Here is a 16,221-nt window from a genome sequence, read left to right as displayed (position 1 = left end):
AGATGGTTGTGAACCTCCACATGGATACTAGGGATTGAACCTGGGTCCCCAGGAAGAACAGTGTTCTTACCCTAAGCCATCTCTCCGGCCCTGTTTTTTGTTTAAGTACAAAAACAATTTTTGTTTAGAGGAAAACCTAACTTTGGGCAATTTGATTATGATTTTGTTTTTTTTTTTGGCTTTGTGCCTTTCCTGGCACTTACTTGGTAGTCCCGGCTGGCCTCGAACTCACAGAGATCCGCCTGCCTCTGCCTCCCTCCCGAGTGCTGGGATTAAAGTGCACCACCACCACCCGACCATTGATTATGATTTTGTATGTGTGCACGCGTGTATGTCTGCATATCAAAGTATCATATATGGTGTGCAATGTCTAGAATAAGTAAACTCATAAAAATCCAAGTAAGTTCTTGTTAAGGAATAGTGAGAAGACAAGGAACAATTGCTAATGGAGAGAGGTTTCTCTTAGCAGATGAAAATCTGAATTTAATAATGGTCACATAACTAAAACTGTAATTTGGAAGAGAAGATTGTATGGCGTGTGAGCTATGTATCAGTAAGATGCCAAAATTTGAAATGGAGCTGGGTAGTTTCAGTATTTTAAAAGTTCCTAGAAGCTTGTCCTAGGGTGCTATTTGTTTTTAAAAACTAATGAAGCCAGGCGGTGGTGGCGCACGCCTTTAATCATAGCACTCGGGAGGCAGAGCCAGGTGAATCTCTGTGAGTTCCAGGCCAGCCTGGTCTACAGAACGAGTTCCAGGACAGGCACCAGAACTACACAGAGAAACCCTGTTTCAAAAAACCAAAATAGAAAATAAAAAATAAATAAAAGCTGTAATGTGGGGAGCTGGAGAGATGGCAGTTAAGAACGACTACTGCTCCTGCAGAACACCAGAGTCAGCTCACAGCTCCAGTTCTATGGGTTCCTCTTGTCCTCGTAGATACCTGCACGTGCATAGTGCATCAGACAGGCATATATGTGAGCACACACAGGGGCTTCAGGACAAGCTCTCACTGTTTAGCTCTGGTTGGCCTGGAACACACATCACCTGCTTCTTCCAGAGTGCTGGGATTAAAGGTGTGTACTTCCCTGCAGATGAAATTAAAACTTGAAGTATGGCTAAAACAGTAATTACTATCTAGTTTAAGCAGTTTACAGTAATAATGAGATTAGGTTTTTCTTTCTTTTTTTTTCTTTCTGGAGCTGGGAACTGAACCCAGGGCCTTGCACTTGCTAGACAAGCACTCTGCCACTGAGCTAAATCCCCACCTAAGATTAGATTTTTAAGTGTTTATATAAAGTCAAACTAGGTGGGGGAGATAGCTGTGCAAGGATTAGAAGAGGAGTTAAGATCCCCAGTGCCCACACAGAATGGGAATGCACGGCCACTCACCTCCAGTCCCACCACTCTGGGAAGGAATTCTTGTGGCAGGTTGGCTAGCTACACAGTTGAGGTGCCCTGTCAGTACGGGGGTCTCTTTCAGTAAAGTAGAATAGTTGAGGAAGACACCTGATGTGAGCAGCCTCAGGCCTCTACACACACGCACACGCACCCTGCTCCCTACATTTTTTAAAAGTCAAACTTAGATTAGAGAGAAAGAGGAAGAACTCTGACCAGACAAAGTGTTGATGAGTGATACAGTGAGGGGGTGAGGGCGGGGCTGGCTGGAGAGAAGGGTCTGGATCCACCCAGGTAACACGAGAAATGATCATCTTGGTTGTTCCTCAAAATCAGGTCCGATTCTTGATGTTAACGTGTGTGTGTGTGTGTGTGTGTGTGTGTGTGTGTGTGTGTGTGTGTGTGTGTGTGTGTGTGTTAAGAGAAGCAAGGGGCTGGATCAGCTCAGAGGTTAGGAGCGGGTGTTAGTCTGGCAAAGCACCGGAGTTCATTCCCAGCACCCAGTTGGGCCCCTCACAGCTGCCTGTAAGTAACTTCAGCTCCAGGGAGATCCCACACCACTGGCCTCCTCAGTCACCTTTACTCAAAAAACATGTAATAGTTAAAAATAAGAATTAAATCTTAAAAAAAAAAAAAAAAAAGCTCCCAGTTAAGAGCATTGGCTACTCTTGGAGAGGACCTAGGTTCACTTCCCAGCAGCCCTGTGATGACTCAGAGAAGTCTGAAAGTCTAGTTCCGGGGATCCGACATCCCTTGTCCTCTGCAGACAACAGGCGCACGTGAGGTTCACGCACACATACACATGCAGGCAAAAACACCCATACACATAGATAAATGTAAATCTTTTGAAAGAGAAAAATACTTCTTAAAAATGAGTGTAGATACATTAAGCAGTGTTTTGAAATGAAGACCCGTTAGCACCAGGATAGCTCATAAGACACTGAGGGTGAGGACTGTGGGAGGTCTCCCCGCCTTCAGACCACACAGACCAGTTGATCTTGAAGCTTGACCTGATTACATGGGCTGGCATTTCCTGGTTTCCTGTAATCACTCCTCCCGCCCATGACTCAGTGGTAGTCAGCGTCAGTCCTCCCAGTCCTGCCACTGAGATGAAGATTTTGAGAAAAAAAGAACCACTGGAGGGGGGTCACTTTTCTTTGATACTCTGACTTTTGAAAAGTACAGTGCTCAGCTTTGCTTGTAGTGGGACACTCAGGAAATTGGAATTTTGGGAAAATGGCAGGGATATAAGTGAGAGTAAAATGATAATCCCCACTTCCATGGTTTTGCCCTCCATAAGTTAAGACATTTATAAATGTTTTTACTCTGTAACATTGTAGTAGGAAAACTGAAAACCCCATCGTAGATGGCACAAATGGAGACTGGCTCAGTCTGTATGGCTGTGAGGTGCCATGACCTTGAAGAGCACCTCATTTATAAACAGGGAATGAAGATAATAGCTGCTTCTTTGTGAAGAGTTACGAAGGATGACCTATATAGCCCTTGCAACAACAGTACCTGGTGTAAAAAAGGCCTTCTTGGGCAGGAAAGATGGTTCAGCAGATAAGACCTTGCTGCCAACCCTGCCAACCTGATTTCAGTCCCCAGGACCACATGTTGTCCTCTGACCTCCACTCTACCTCTTCCATGGGTATGTGTGCAACTTCTCCCCCGGGAGAATGTAATTTTTAAAAAATTCTCCTGATAGTGCACACCTTTAATTTCAGCAGGCAGATCTCTGAGTTGAGACCAACCTGGTCTACACAGCAAGTTTCAGTCTGACCAAGGCTACTTGTGAGACCCTGTCCCAAAAAGAAAAACAGCCCCAGTGTTCTCCAAATGTTGATGGCTATGTGCAGCCAGTAGAGCGGTAACAGATCTGTAGAAGCTAATATAAAGATCTGGGTTTTGTTTTAGTGAATTTAAGTGTGTTGTACATAAAATTCTAGAAGGAAAATACTGTCAACTAAGTGTCTTGTTAAATGGTGGAGAGGGATTAGGGTTTCACCTTTAAAAGCATGTTGTACTTTATTTTTTTTTAAAAAGTCTCGGCTAGAGAGGTGGCTTGGTGAATAAGAGGATCAGGTTTGGTTCCCAGCATCCACACGGCTGACAGCTGTCCAGGGGATCTGTTGTCTGGGCCCCAGGCATGCACATAATACATATGTGTACATGTAAGCAAAACACTTACAATCAAAAAAGTAAATTTTTAATGTCTAATGCTAATAGCCCTGATACTGTGCCTGCTAATCTTTAATGGTCCATGTACTTTGCCTATGGTTCATGGATTACCTTGGCTGTCTCTTGAAATTGGAAAACATTCTTGCATGGGATTGGCTGAACTATTTTTAGTCAGACATAATATAAAATATCTTTTAAAAACTTGAATTTTTCTTTTTAGTGTTAGCTATAGTAAACAAGTATCATTATTCAGTCTCATTTAACACAGCCAAGTCTTGGTTTTTTGAGGCAAGGTTTCTCTGTGTAGCTTTGGGCCTTTCCTGGAACTTACTCTGTAGACCAGGCTGGCCTTGAACTCACAGAGATCCCGATCCGCCTGTCTCTGCCTCCCTAGTATGGGGATTAAAGGCTTGTGCCACCACCGTCTTAGATCTCATTATATCTTGATTTTTAGTTCCTTTCATTGCTCATAGATGTGATAATTATCTAATGTGCTGAGCTCCTCCACTTCCTTTTTCAGTCCTGGGGATTTAACTTAGGGCTCTTTGAATAGGAGAGCTGCATTTCCAGCCTTCTCTCTCTATTCTGAGACAGCGGCTCCCTCAGTTGTCCAGGCTTGCCTCAGCTTCCTGAATGCGGGTTATTACCAGTCTATACCACCAGGCTGGGCTTTGGTGTGAATGTTTTATTTATTCATCAACAAATACTTTGTTTAGCTTCTGCTAGGTGCCAGGTGTGGCTGGGCAATAGAGTTTATGTCTAGTCTAATAAGAAGCTATTGAATACTTTTCTAAAGACATTATTTCATACTTGTGTTTTTAAAGGAACTCCCCCAAAGTCACAGTGGGAACAAATGTATAGCGCTATATTACTTTGTAAGGTTTCTTCCCTGCTCACCCTGAGACCTGGAGCAGTCATTAAAGCAAGTGGGGAAGAATGCCATTCATGCTGCAAAACCACAAACGGAATTTAAGAAATACAAATTAATTGTATCATGACTTGTTTTAAGAGACATTTAAACTCAAAAACAAGAATAATGTAAGACAGTTTCTGATCTTTTCTTTCTCTTTGAAAAGACGTGTTGAAGTTAATTTTCTTTAAATGTACATCAACTTGATTAACAAAGGCTAGGGGCTAGAGAGTTAGCGCTCTGGTGAAGATCCTGCTGCCAAGCCTGGCGGCCTGGTTGGATCCCCAGGGCATGGGAGAAGGGAGAACTGACCCCTGCAAGTTGTCACCTGACCTCCACTCGGGCTGTGGCACAGGGCACAGAACTAAATAATAAAATGTAATTAAAGTAAAAAGACTCTTTGGGGGCGGGGGTGGAGCTTCTCTGTGTGGCCCTGGCTGCGGCTCTCCTGTAACTCACTTTGTAGAGTAGGCTGGCCTCGAACTCAGATTCACTTGCTTCTGCCTCCTGAGTGCTCCACTGTGCCTGGGGAAAAAATACTTTTCATTTTCCCAAATACATGCCTATTTAAAAAAACATTTCCTAGAGTATATTAGTATTTTTGTTTTACTTAAGTAGAAAAAGATGTTTTAAGTATCAATACTCATTGTAAGATAAAGAAAACTTGTGTTCAATTGTAAAATAGGGCAACTTTTAAAATGTGTTCTTGGTAGCCTAACCTTTAAATTGTATTGTTCAGAGTGAAACTCAGTATTGTGATGGAAAGGAAGGAGCCAAGAACTCCATGTGAGCAGTGTCAGGTGTTAATAAGCAAATGGAAGGTGGCTTATAACAGATACTTTCATTCTCCCTGCCTCAACCCAAAGAAACAACCACAAAAAACCGTGGAGGAAAAATTGCAGAGCACTCCCTTGGCAAGACTCAGAACTTTCCACTCTACTTGCCCTGGGGCTCTGAGTTGCCCGTCAGGGAAACATGACTGGATGAGCAGCAGCGCTGCCCTGCCTGCTGCCCTGCCTGCTGCCCAGGCACAGCCCTGTCTGACACTCAGACGCCTGTGCTGTGAAGGAAATTGTCATTCCTTGGGAAAATATCAGACGGGTCTTTACCTTCGTGGATTTTTTTAACTCCTTCATACATCTGCTTCCTGATCAGCCCATCAAGTAGACTCTTAGTTAAAAGACATGAAGTGGTCATAGCAAGTTCAAGGAAGTCTTTGATTAATTGAGCTTCCTGAAGCAAAACTCTTTACTTCCTGGCCTTAGTTCCTGTCTGTAAAACAAGGTCATGGGTTAACTAAGATGATGCAAAGGTTTTCCTGCTAAGAGAACGCTGGAACATGCTGAGCTATAAAAAACGAACTTGGGTATGCTTGCTTCATGTCTTTCCACAAAGGGATAATCTTGTAATAGGAGCAGAGTAGTCACAACATGAAGATAGCCACTTCCCAAGTGCTAAGCAGTTGGACTTTCACTCTGGAGCTAGTATTTCTGGTATGCCAGAAACGTAATAGAAGCTGTCCTGAATAAGCCCTCTGCAGAATCTGTGAACCTGTGGTTATGAGCAAGTAGTTTCCTAACATTAGGAAATGTATTTATTTACATTGTGTGTGTGTGTCTGTGTCTGTGTGGGTGTTCACCCACAAAGGTTAGGAACAAGTTATAGGAGTTTGCTGTTTCCTACAGTGTGGGTCCTGGAGATTGGACTTGGGTGTCAGGCTTGATGGGGAGTGGGTTTAACTGCTGAGTCGTCTTGCTAGCCCTCCTTGTGTTAAATTTTCATACTTGATCTTAGCCAGAAAGGCTGAGAAGTGATGTAAGAAGTAGGTCACCAGAGGGAAATGAAAGAATGACTCAGCCTCAAAACTGGGGTAGACTTGATTGGTCTGAGAGGTTGGTACCCCCAAACCCTGCTAGTATCCTAGAGTGCAGGAGTAGGGTCTTAGAATCAGGTTTTGTAGTTGTTTCCCACGAGACAGGGTTTCTCTTCATTGCCCTGGCTTGGCTGTCCTTGAACTCAGAGATCCAAATACTTGACTTGGGGAGGCAGAGGCAGGTGTATATCTGGGAGTTCAAGGCCAAGCCTGTTCTACAGAGTGAGTTCCGGGACTGCATAGACTGTCTCATGAGAGTGTGACTAATCGAGAAGCTTTTAAGGGGAGTCAGTTTAAAAAAAAAAAAAATCGTTGTCATGTCAGTATCTAATTGACATTCAAAAGAGACAGAAACCTATTGGGGGTGTGGTTGCGGCGGCGCATGCCTTTAATCCCAGTACTCGGGAGGCAGAGGCAGGCGGATCTCTGTGAGTTCAAGGCTAGCCTGGGCTACCAAGTGAGTTCCAGGAAAGGCTCTAAAGCTACACAGAAAAACCCTGTCTCGAGAGAAAAAAAAAAATCCTAAGGCCGGGCGTTGGTGGCACACACCTTTAATCCCAGCACTCAGGAGGCAGAGCCAGGCGGATCTCTGTGAGTTCAAGGCCAGCCTGGGCTACCAAGTGAGCTCCAGGAAAGGCGCAAAGCTACACAGAGAAACCCTGTCTCGAAAAATAAAAAAAAAAAGAAAGAAATCTATTGAGTCCTTTTTATAGCATTGTCCACAATGTCCCAAAGACATCATTCAGGTATTGGAATAATTTTTCCAAACTTGTGAGTTGGAGGAGGGTATTTGGTAGCTTCCTGTGGTTAGGGTATATAAAGAAAGACATTGGTATTTCAGAAGATAGGATTTTTTTTTTTTTTTTTTTTTTTTTTTTTTTTTTTTTTTTTTTTTTTAGCTGTAGGTAGACAGCTGCAGTGTTGAACTGAGCCAAAGTCATCTCCTATGTATATATAGGCAACTTAAAACGCCTTTAATCCCAGCACCTGGGAGGCAGAAGCAGGCGGATCTCTTGAGTTCTAGGACAGCCTGGGCTACAGAAAAACAAAAACAAAAAATCAGGAAGAGATAATCCTTAGTGAGAAAAGTTATAGAAATAACATCTCATGGTTAAGTATAATGTCTGAGGACTAGTCATTAAACATACTGACCATTACATTCCTGGGGCTGTTTAAGACCATAGATGTGGTCAAAATTAATCTTTCTGGTTTTTTGTTTTTTTTTTTAACTGTCAAGGCCAGTTGAAGATCTGGTCCTCAGGATTCTTTGGGCATGCGGAACTAACTTCTGGCTGCTCCTTCAGGCTTTCTTTACCAGTTAGGCGGTCTCTGAGCACAAGTCAGAAAAGCCTTGCTTGGCAACTGCCTCACCAGGAGCTGTAATGGACATTTTCCCGTTGTTGACCTCTCTTTATAACCTGGACATTGATTAGAATCCATCACATGAGGTCTCCCTGAACACAATAAACAGACTCCGTGTGGTTACAGAACATTGTAAGGGATGCTCCATAGTAGCCTGGGACCTAGCTGACTTTGGACAGCAAGGGTGAAATTTTCACCTGTCTGACCCCATTGGTGTAGGCCTCCAAGGATGATTATTGAACACCAAGAAGGTCTGTTACACCAGACACTAAATTTTTATTAGACATATATTTTAGACAGTTCTTGTAACTTAACCTTAGAAACTCAACCGCATCCCTACATAACTTAAATAACTTCTCAGAGCTTCGTAACTCACGTAAGCTTTGTAGTATTTTCCATTCTGGAAAAGCTATGTAGGTTTTTTTTTTCTTCTTTATTAAAATACAGTCTTTTAACATTTTTCACCATCTGTTTTTAGAAATTTTTTCTGGGGGACAGGGGTGACTAAGTGATATCTATCCCTTCCTTACAAGATTCCTCCATTTCGTCTGAGTTGACCCTGGTGAGTTTATTAGGCTTACTTACAGAGAATTGATAAGGGATACCTAAGAGGAGTGTGGGTGACCTAAAGCATGTATGTATCAGGGCTTTGCCGTCCCCAGTCTAGTACCCTAGATCCTCCATAAGATCTTGAGTCCTCATGTAATTCAGGTATAATTATAACCAGCTGGGATGGCTCTATCCATCTCCTCTTTCTGTAAAGCAGTATAACATTTAACCTGTCCCACTGTGATCCTGAACAGGAAGATGGCAGTTGTTTAATGTAGAGCAGAGACGTTGTGTTCTAAGAGGTAGACACTAGTTTGCTGGAGGACATGTAAAGGTGAGAAGTACTTGCTGTCAGGACACCTTGTCTTTTAAAGCTATATAATGGATTAGGATTTTATTCTTTGGCAGTGATGTAGCTAAAGTAACCCCAGCCCCTGAAGAGGGTAGTAGGTCCCAGTGCATCCCAAATAGTAGCAGACGGAGTGATACCTAATGAGAAAGTACCCCAGGCCTGAGAGATGTTCTGAAAGTTCCCTGCAGGTTGAGGGGCTGGAGAGGTCACACAGTGCTCCCAGTGAAACAGAGGGGAAAGTTGCCAGGCTGAGCACACCTTTGATCCCTGCACTCTGCACTTGGGAGCAGAGGCTGACGATCTCTGAGTTTGAGGCCAGCCTGGGCTACAAAACAAGTCGCCAGATAGCCAGGGCTGTTACCCAGAGAGACGCTGTCTCAAAAAAAAAAAAAGAAAAGAAAGGAGAAAGGAGAAAGTTTCCCTGTATTAGGGTTTGATTGATCGTGTGTGTGTGTGTGTGTGTGTGTGTGTGTGTGTGTGTGTGTGTGTGTGTGTGTGTTGTGTGCGCGCGCGCGGTAAGCAATGTTACGGTGTGTTTAAAAAAACAAAAACAAAACATCAGTAACCACATGAACCAGAACTGTCCTCTCTTTCTGAGCAGGATTGAAAGGCTCCCTGGGGAAAAGAGTCCCAGATTTCAATTGGACCTTTTGTGTAAAAGAAAAAAAATCAGTGATCCAGCTAGCTATTCAGCCCTGAGACAGAGGGCAAGCTTTGAGGGTGGTAGACGAGAAAAAGGGTAGTGTGGGTAGATGGTATAAGTGGGGCAGGGCGGGAGAAGTGTGTGGAAGGAGATCGGGTGGGAGAAAGTTTGATAGGGAGGGGACCAGATGTCATTGGAGGTATGCAGTCTTGCAGCATCCACAGTTCAGTGAATAGCAGCAGTGCATGTTAAAACAGCAGAGGGACAACCTTCATACATCAACTATACCTTTAACTGTATATTGCCAGCATTATATTTTTATATGTGGGTATTAGTTTTACCTTACTCTAATACGGTGTTACTCACAAATTTTAATTTATGCATTTATTGCTGGGTTTAGAGGCATAGGCCTTTTTTTGTTTGTTTGTTTTTTGAGACAGGGTTTCTCTGTGCAGTTTTGGTGCCTGTCCTGGATTTCGCTCTGTAGACCAGGCTGTCCTCGAACTCACAGAGATCCGCCTGGCTCTGCCTCCCGAGTGTTGGGATTAAAGGTATGCGCCACTGCCCCAGTATTCCAGAAAAAACAAGAGTCTGAACCCTGTACTGAGACCTTATTTCAAAAAGGCAAGGATTTGTAAATAGCTCAGCAGTGAGCAGTAGAGGGCACTTGCCTAGCGATGCATGGCCTTGGGTTCGGTCTTAGCACCAAGAGTTGGGGTAGAGATGGCTAAGACAGTTAAGAGCACTGCCTGCTTTAGCAGAGGACCAGAGTTGGGTTCCTAGTGCTTATGTTGGGCAGCCTGTAACCAGCTGCAACTCCAGCTCCAAGTGCACCGTCTCTTCTGGCTTCCATGAGCACACGTGTACAGGAGCCTAGGCACACATGCCCCACTTCTCTTTCTCTCCCCACCCCCACCTTTTTGTGTGTTGGCGGGAGCGGGTGGGGTTGAGGAGACAGGGTCTCATTATGTAGCCTTGGCTGTCCTGGAATTCACTGTGAGGAACAGGTTGATCTCAAACTCACAGATCAACCCGCCTCTACCTCCTGAGTCCTAGGGTTAAAGGTGTGTACTGTTGGATTTGGCCCTTTCTGTTTTACTGGGATGTGTGTAGTGTGTGTGCATGTGGTGGCTCAGTGTGCTGCAGAGGAGGGGGTGGTGGTTCTCTCTTCCACCATGAGATCCAGCGATTAAACTCCGGTTCTCAGGCTTGCTCTATGGGAGCTTGACCGGATGAGCTGTCTTGCCAGACAAAACAATTTTTCCTTGTTAATATAGGTGTTTTGCCTGCTCATTTGTCTACTCACCATATTTCCAAGGAAGAGGGCATGGGATCCCTTGGAATTGGAATTAAAGGCAGTTGTGAACCACCATATGGATGTTGAGAATTGAACCCAGGCTCTCTGCAAGAGCAGCCAGTGTTTTTAACCTGAGCTCTCTTTCCTGCTTCTCCAGATGGACCTTTGTAAACACAGTTATGTGTGCTCCTCGGGTACAGCGCAGAAGTAGGGCACCAGTTGTAGATCGCAAGCACCTCTGTGCCATGTTGGCCAGAAGTCTTGTCTGAAACTCCCATAGGGTCATTATACAAGTCATCTCAGACATCAAAGGAGCATTTGAAATTTTCCATTTAGAGTTAATAATACTTCCCTTTGACCTTGTGCTCATTTCACAATGTTGAAAGGCACAGGGAATCAGACTAGTTTGTGACATGCAGAAATAAGTGCTGGTGTCTAGGTACTTTGGCCAAGCAATAAAATTGTCACAAGTTCAATGCTAGCAAAAACCTGTCTTAAAAGTCAGGACCATACATTCCAGGACAGACCACATGCCCACATGCATACATGCATTTTGTGTTAACCAACACAAGTAACTAGTACTTTGTGGGGTTTTTTAATTTCATTTTGTTTGTTTGTTTTTAATCTTATTTATCTTTTGCTTGATTTGTTCAATTTGGTTTTGTTTTGAATTTTGTGGGGGAGTTGTTTATTGGTATTAAAGGCATGCACCAACACACCTGTGTAGCATGAATCTTAAAAGTTCTTATTAATAAAAAACAAACCTGGAGCCAGGTACTGGGGTCAACGCTGGACGATCAGAGAGACAGAATAGGCCACAGCTACCTCACACCTGGTCCTAACCTTTTTTGTTTGTTTGTTTGTTTTATTTATTTTGGAGCTGAGGGTCGAACCCAGGGCCTTGAACTTGCTAGGCAAGCACTCTACCACTGAGCTAAATTCCCAACCCCCCTAACCTTTTTTGTTTGTTTTTTTGGGGAGGGTCTATTTTTTATTTATTTATTATGTATACAGTGTTCTTCCTGCATGTATGCCTGCAGGCCAGAAGAGGGCACCAGATCTCATTACAGATGGTTGTGAGCCACCGTGTGGTTGCTGGGAATTGAACTTAGGACCTCCGGAAGAACAGCCAGTGCTCTTAACCTGAGCTATCTCTCCCAGCACGTTTGTTTGTTTTTCAAAACAGGGTTTCTCTGTAACAGCCCTGCTGTCCTGGAACTTGCTCTGTAAACCAGGCTGGCCTTAAACTCACAAAGATCTGCCAGCCCCTGCCTTCCAAGTGCTGGGATTAAAGGTGTGCACCACCATCGCCCAACAAGAATCAGTTTTTGGAGTGGGGAATGTGTGTTTGTTTGGTTTTGTTGTTTTAATGTCTTAATCATTTGGATGTACTCCCTTGCGTATACAGTGAACAGTTAAAGTGGAAGGCTCATTTATTCAGTTGGAATATTGCCGTTGGTTGCATAAGCATTTCCAGCAGGAATTCTACCTTCACGTATGTGTCCCTGCAGTCAAATGCAAGGATGTTCTTTGTCCCTGAAGATTTCTGACCTACTAGTTCTTTCTGTGTCGCTCTGTTTTCTTAGGCATAAACTTGATTTGCAGAGGTTTTCAACATGTCTGCAAACAAGCCCTTCACAGGGGTCATAGATATCCTGCTTATCAGATATTTACATTACAATTCATAACAGCAAAATTACAGCTATGAAGTAGGAATGAAAATTTTATGACTGGGGGTCACTACAACATGAGGAACTGTACTAAAGGATCATAGCATTAGGAAAGTTGAGAACAACTGTACTAGAGTTTAAAAATAGTTAGCGGGCTGAGAGGCGGTGGTGGTGCACACCTTTATTCCCAGCACTTGGGAGGCAGAGTCAGGTGGACTTCTGAGTTCTAAGACAGCCAGAGCTACTCAGAAACCCTGTCTCCAAAACTAGACAGAGACAGAGAGAGCTATATTCTCCTTGGGTAGAGCTCTGAAGAATAGAGAATTGAACTAAACTGAAGGATTAACAAGTGCAGGGGTTACTTCTTGGATAGGATGGTTAGTTTGCCATTTTATTTTCCCAACTGCTTTGGTTGCCTTTTGGAACATGGGAAGATTCACACCTTGAGACGGGAGACAGTCCCAGGCGCTGCTAAGCAAGCTGTCTGCTGACATGCCTGGTCCCCTACTCTTGAACGTCTAGTTCTCATGCAGATGTCCAGTTTCTGGACAGTATTTGAAGACTGCATTGTTCCATCCAGGTACTGTTCTCAGGAAGTATGTGGAACTTTTCTTTTGTCTGTTACTAGACATATTGTTACATCATTTTGCTTTTCAGCCTAGAGCCCTTTAGGGCTATTAAAGGAACCCTTTACCTAGGAAAGAAAACTGTTGACTGAAAGATCTTCAGGCTATCCAGGAGATTTATTTATTTATTTATTTGATAGTTTTAAAGGTACCTAAGGTTATAAGGTGAAGGGTCTCCACTGAGACCTAGAGACCCGTTGTTGCTCATTTGTTAAACCTTGTACCACTGTCGGCTCTGTGTGTGCGATATCTTTTGACTTCCCATGTAACATACAGGGATCTTTGTAAATTCCACTGTAGTGTGAGTATAAAATTGTCACAGCTTACTTGCATTGTTCACACAAAAGTCTATAATAAAGTGAGGATTTGTGCGGTCAGAGCAGTGTGCTGTAGAAAACAAAAGTCCTGTCCACGTGACACTCCCGTGTCTTGTTTACAGTGGCTGGATGCACAAGTGAGCTATAGTAAAGAAGCTAGTCCTACACACAGAGAGTCTTGGGTGACATACGCATCCTATTCTTTCCTCCCATTGTGGGGACCCTAGGCATCAACTTCAGTTTTGGCTTCAAGTGCTTTTACCCCCTGAACCATCATCTCACAGACCCACCTCTGGTTTTTTACCTCTAACGTTTGTGTTGTTACTGGGGTGGTGGTGGCAAGTTTGTGGAGTTGATTCTTTCATCTTTTCATAGGTTCTGAGACTGAACTTAGGTGTCTAGGCTTGCGTGGCAAGCTTTAATGACCTAGACAGCCTTGGTTTTTTTTTTTCCCCACTAAAACTGGCAATGTGATACAAGAATCTTACTTCCATAAATCTTTGTTGACTCGGTTCTATATTATTTCTTGCCACTTGAAAGTTAAAATACCATTTCTACTGTTGTGTGTTGTGAAGTAACTGATCATCTTTTTAGAACCGTTTGTTTCTTGTTAATATTGTTGCTTTCCTGGTGGAGTGAAACTGGCCTTAGCCCCGATGGCTGTTGTAGTCAGTGTATTGCTAAGTGTTGAAAGTAAAAGTTTGGAAGCCTGTGTGCGCATACATGATTAAACAAACATCTTTTAGAATCATATGTATTTAGGTTTTCCTAAACATCATTTCCTTTGTGTGTATTTGAAATCTATTCAGTGTGTGTGTTTGGCCTCAGATTTGTTTGTAGCTGAGGATGACCTTGAAGTCTTGAGCTTCTGTTGGTATTACCTCTGTACCATAGGTAGCCCAGCAGTGCTAGGACCCCGCCCCATCCACATTGTGTTTGTTGTGCACTGACGGTGTTACTCTGTTCACAATGCTGAGAAACGGGTATTCTTTTGCATTGTATGCAAGGTATTTGTTTTTAAAAACAGTTGGATTTGGAAACAGTTTCATCTTCACATAGCTGCCAACATTGCTTACGTTCGCTGCCTTTTTTTTTTTTTTTAACCTGTTAGTTGGTGACAAAGTTCCTGCTGATATAAGATTAACTTCCATCAAGTCGACAACGCTAAGAGTTGACCAGTCAATCCTCACAGGTAAGTAGGACACAGTGGAAAATCATTCAAACTGGAAGCTTCTTATCTGCCAGCTATATGTAGTCAGTGCCCAGTGCCCCTTTATTGCGTCCTACCTGAACCCTCTCTGAGTAGTTTTGAAATTAGTTTTGGGCTGGAGCAATGGCTTAACAGTTAAGAGCCCTGGCTCTTACAGAGGACCCAGATTCAATCTCCTGCACCCCACAATTCCAGGGGATCCGACACCGGGCTTCTATCTCCAGGCATAGACACGCACTTGACTTACAGACATACAATGAGATGAGACTGCATTCAGTTTTTAATTTTGATTATGAAATACTTTTAGGGGAGAAAATGGTTGTATATTCCTTTGTTAGCATAAGTGATAATCTTCAGGTTAAAGTATTGTCTTCCTATCTTTGGAATAAATAAATATGCAGGTATCAAAAGTTAGCTGGAAAGACTGACATGCTGCCTGCAGTGTTTACTCATGGATTTGGCATTGTTTGGAACATTCCCTCAGTGTGTGTGATGCAAGCACGATCCAGGGAGGGATGATGGTCTGGAAACAAGGTTGTCAGGTTAAAAACAGTGCTGGCTAGTGCCATTGGCTCACTTGGGTAAAGAAAGATGCTTGCTCAAGCCTGACAGCTGCATTCGATTCCCAGGACACGCGCGCACATGAGCACACAATTAAATAGCAAGTGAGTAATTATAAATGTTAAACACTGTCAGGATTTATTTGGGTGTCAGTTTTAAAAGTGACTGATCATAATATGGTAGGTCTGAATCTCCTGGACTTTAACACTTGCTTTTTTTTTTTTTTTTTTAAATTTTATTTATTTTACAATACCATTCAGTTCTACATATCAGCCACGGGTTCCCCTATTCTCCGCCCTCCCACCCTCTCCCCTTACCCCCAGCCCACCTCCTCCAGGGCAAATCACCACACCCCCCCACCCCCCACCCCCGCCAGGACTGCGATCAACCTGGCTGGTAGACTCAGTCCAGGCAGGTCCAGTCCCTTCCTCCCAGACTGAGCCAAGTGTCCCTGCGTAAGCTCCAGGTTTCAAACAGCCAACTCATGCAATGAGCACAGGACTTGGTCCCACTGCCTAGTTGCCTCCCAAACTGATCAAGCCAATCAACTGTCTCACCTATTCAGAGGGCCTGATCCAGCTGGGGGCCCCTCAGCCTTTGGTTCATAGTTCATAACACTTGCTTTTTATATAAACTGCTTAACTGGCTAATTCCCTTTAGCAGCAGCATCTTCAGGTGTTTAAGCCACAATGTTAGGGTATATCTAGAATAGATGAGGGAATTGAAAAAGTCTCGAAGGTTTCCCTGGACCCCCTTTTTTTTCCTCTTAGCTTTTTGAAACGGGCTCTCCTGGAGCCCAGGCTTCCCTCAAACTCAGTGTATAGCGGAGAATAGTTGTGAACTGCTCATTCTACTGTCTATACTTCCCAGCCGCTGGGCTCACAAGCGTGTGCCGCCACACCCAGCTTTGTATGCTGCTGGAGACTGAACCCAGATTTTTGCGTGCTAAGCAAGCTCTCTATCCACCGAGGTGCATTCCCGGCCCAATTGGATGTCCGTTTAGTACAGTTGTAGGTCAAAGGAGAAACCATACCTTTGTCAGCCAATTATTTGACTATTCCAGGAAATGAAGGTATTTGGGATGTTTTCAAAATTAATCTGTTTTGGTTTTTCAAGACAGGGTTTCTGTGAGTAGCCAAGGCTGTCCTGGAACTTGTAGACCAGGCTGGCTTGGAATTCACAGAGATCTGCCTGCCTTTGTCTTCCAAGTGCTGGGATTAAAGGTGTGCACCACCAGCTCCTGGCTAGTCTTTAAAATTACACTTGTTTGTAA

At 43.6% G+C, this 16,221-nt stretch overlaps 1 protein-coding gene across 2 annotated transcripts in view; it reads left to right on the top strand.

Moving 5' to 3' along the window:
* The window catches only part of Atp2a2 (ATPase sarcoplasmic/endoplasmic reticulum Ca2+ transporting 2), a 51,172-nt gene that overhangs the window by 17,265 nt on the left and 17,686 nt on the right, over positions 1-16,221 (top strand). For both annotated transcript variants that reach the window (XM_076559992.1, XM_076559991.1), the window contains exon 6: positions 14,289-14,369. In XM_076559992.1, the coding sequence (XP_076416107.1) occupies positions 14,289-14,369 (81 nt within the window). The remainder of the gene's footprint in view (positions 1-14,288; positions 14,370-16,221) is intronic.

Source organism: Peromyscus maniculatus, chromosome 23 (genome assembly GCF_049852395.1).
Source record: "Peromyscus maniculatus bairdii isolate BWxNUB_F1_BW_parent chromosome 23, HU_Pman_BW_mat_3.1, whole genome shotgun sequence".
NCBI classification, from domain to species: Eukaryota; Metazoa; Chordata; class Mammalia; order Rodentia; family Cricetidae; genus Peromyscus; species Peromyscus maniculatus.
The sequence above is the reverse complement of the archived record's forward strand: the minus strand, read 5'-3'. Positions and strand labels throughout refer to the sequence as shown.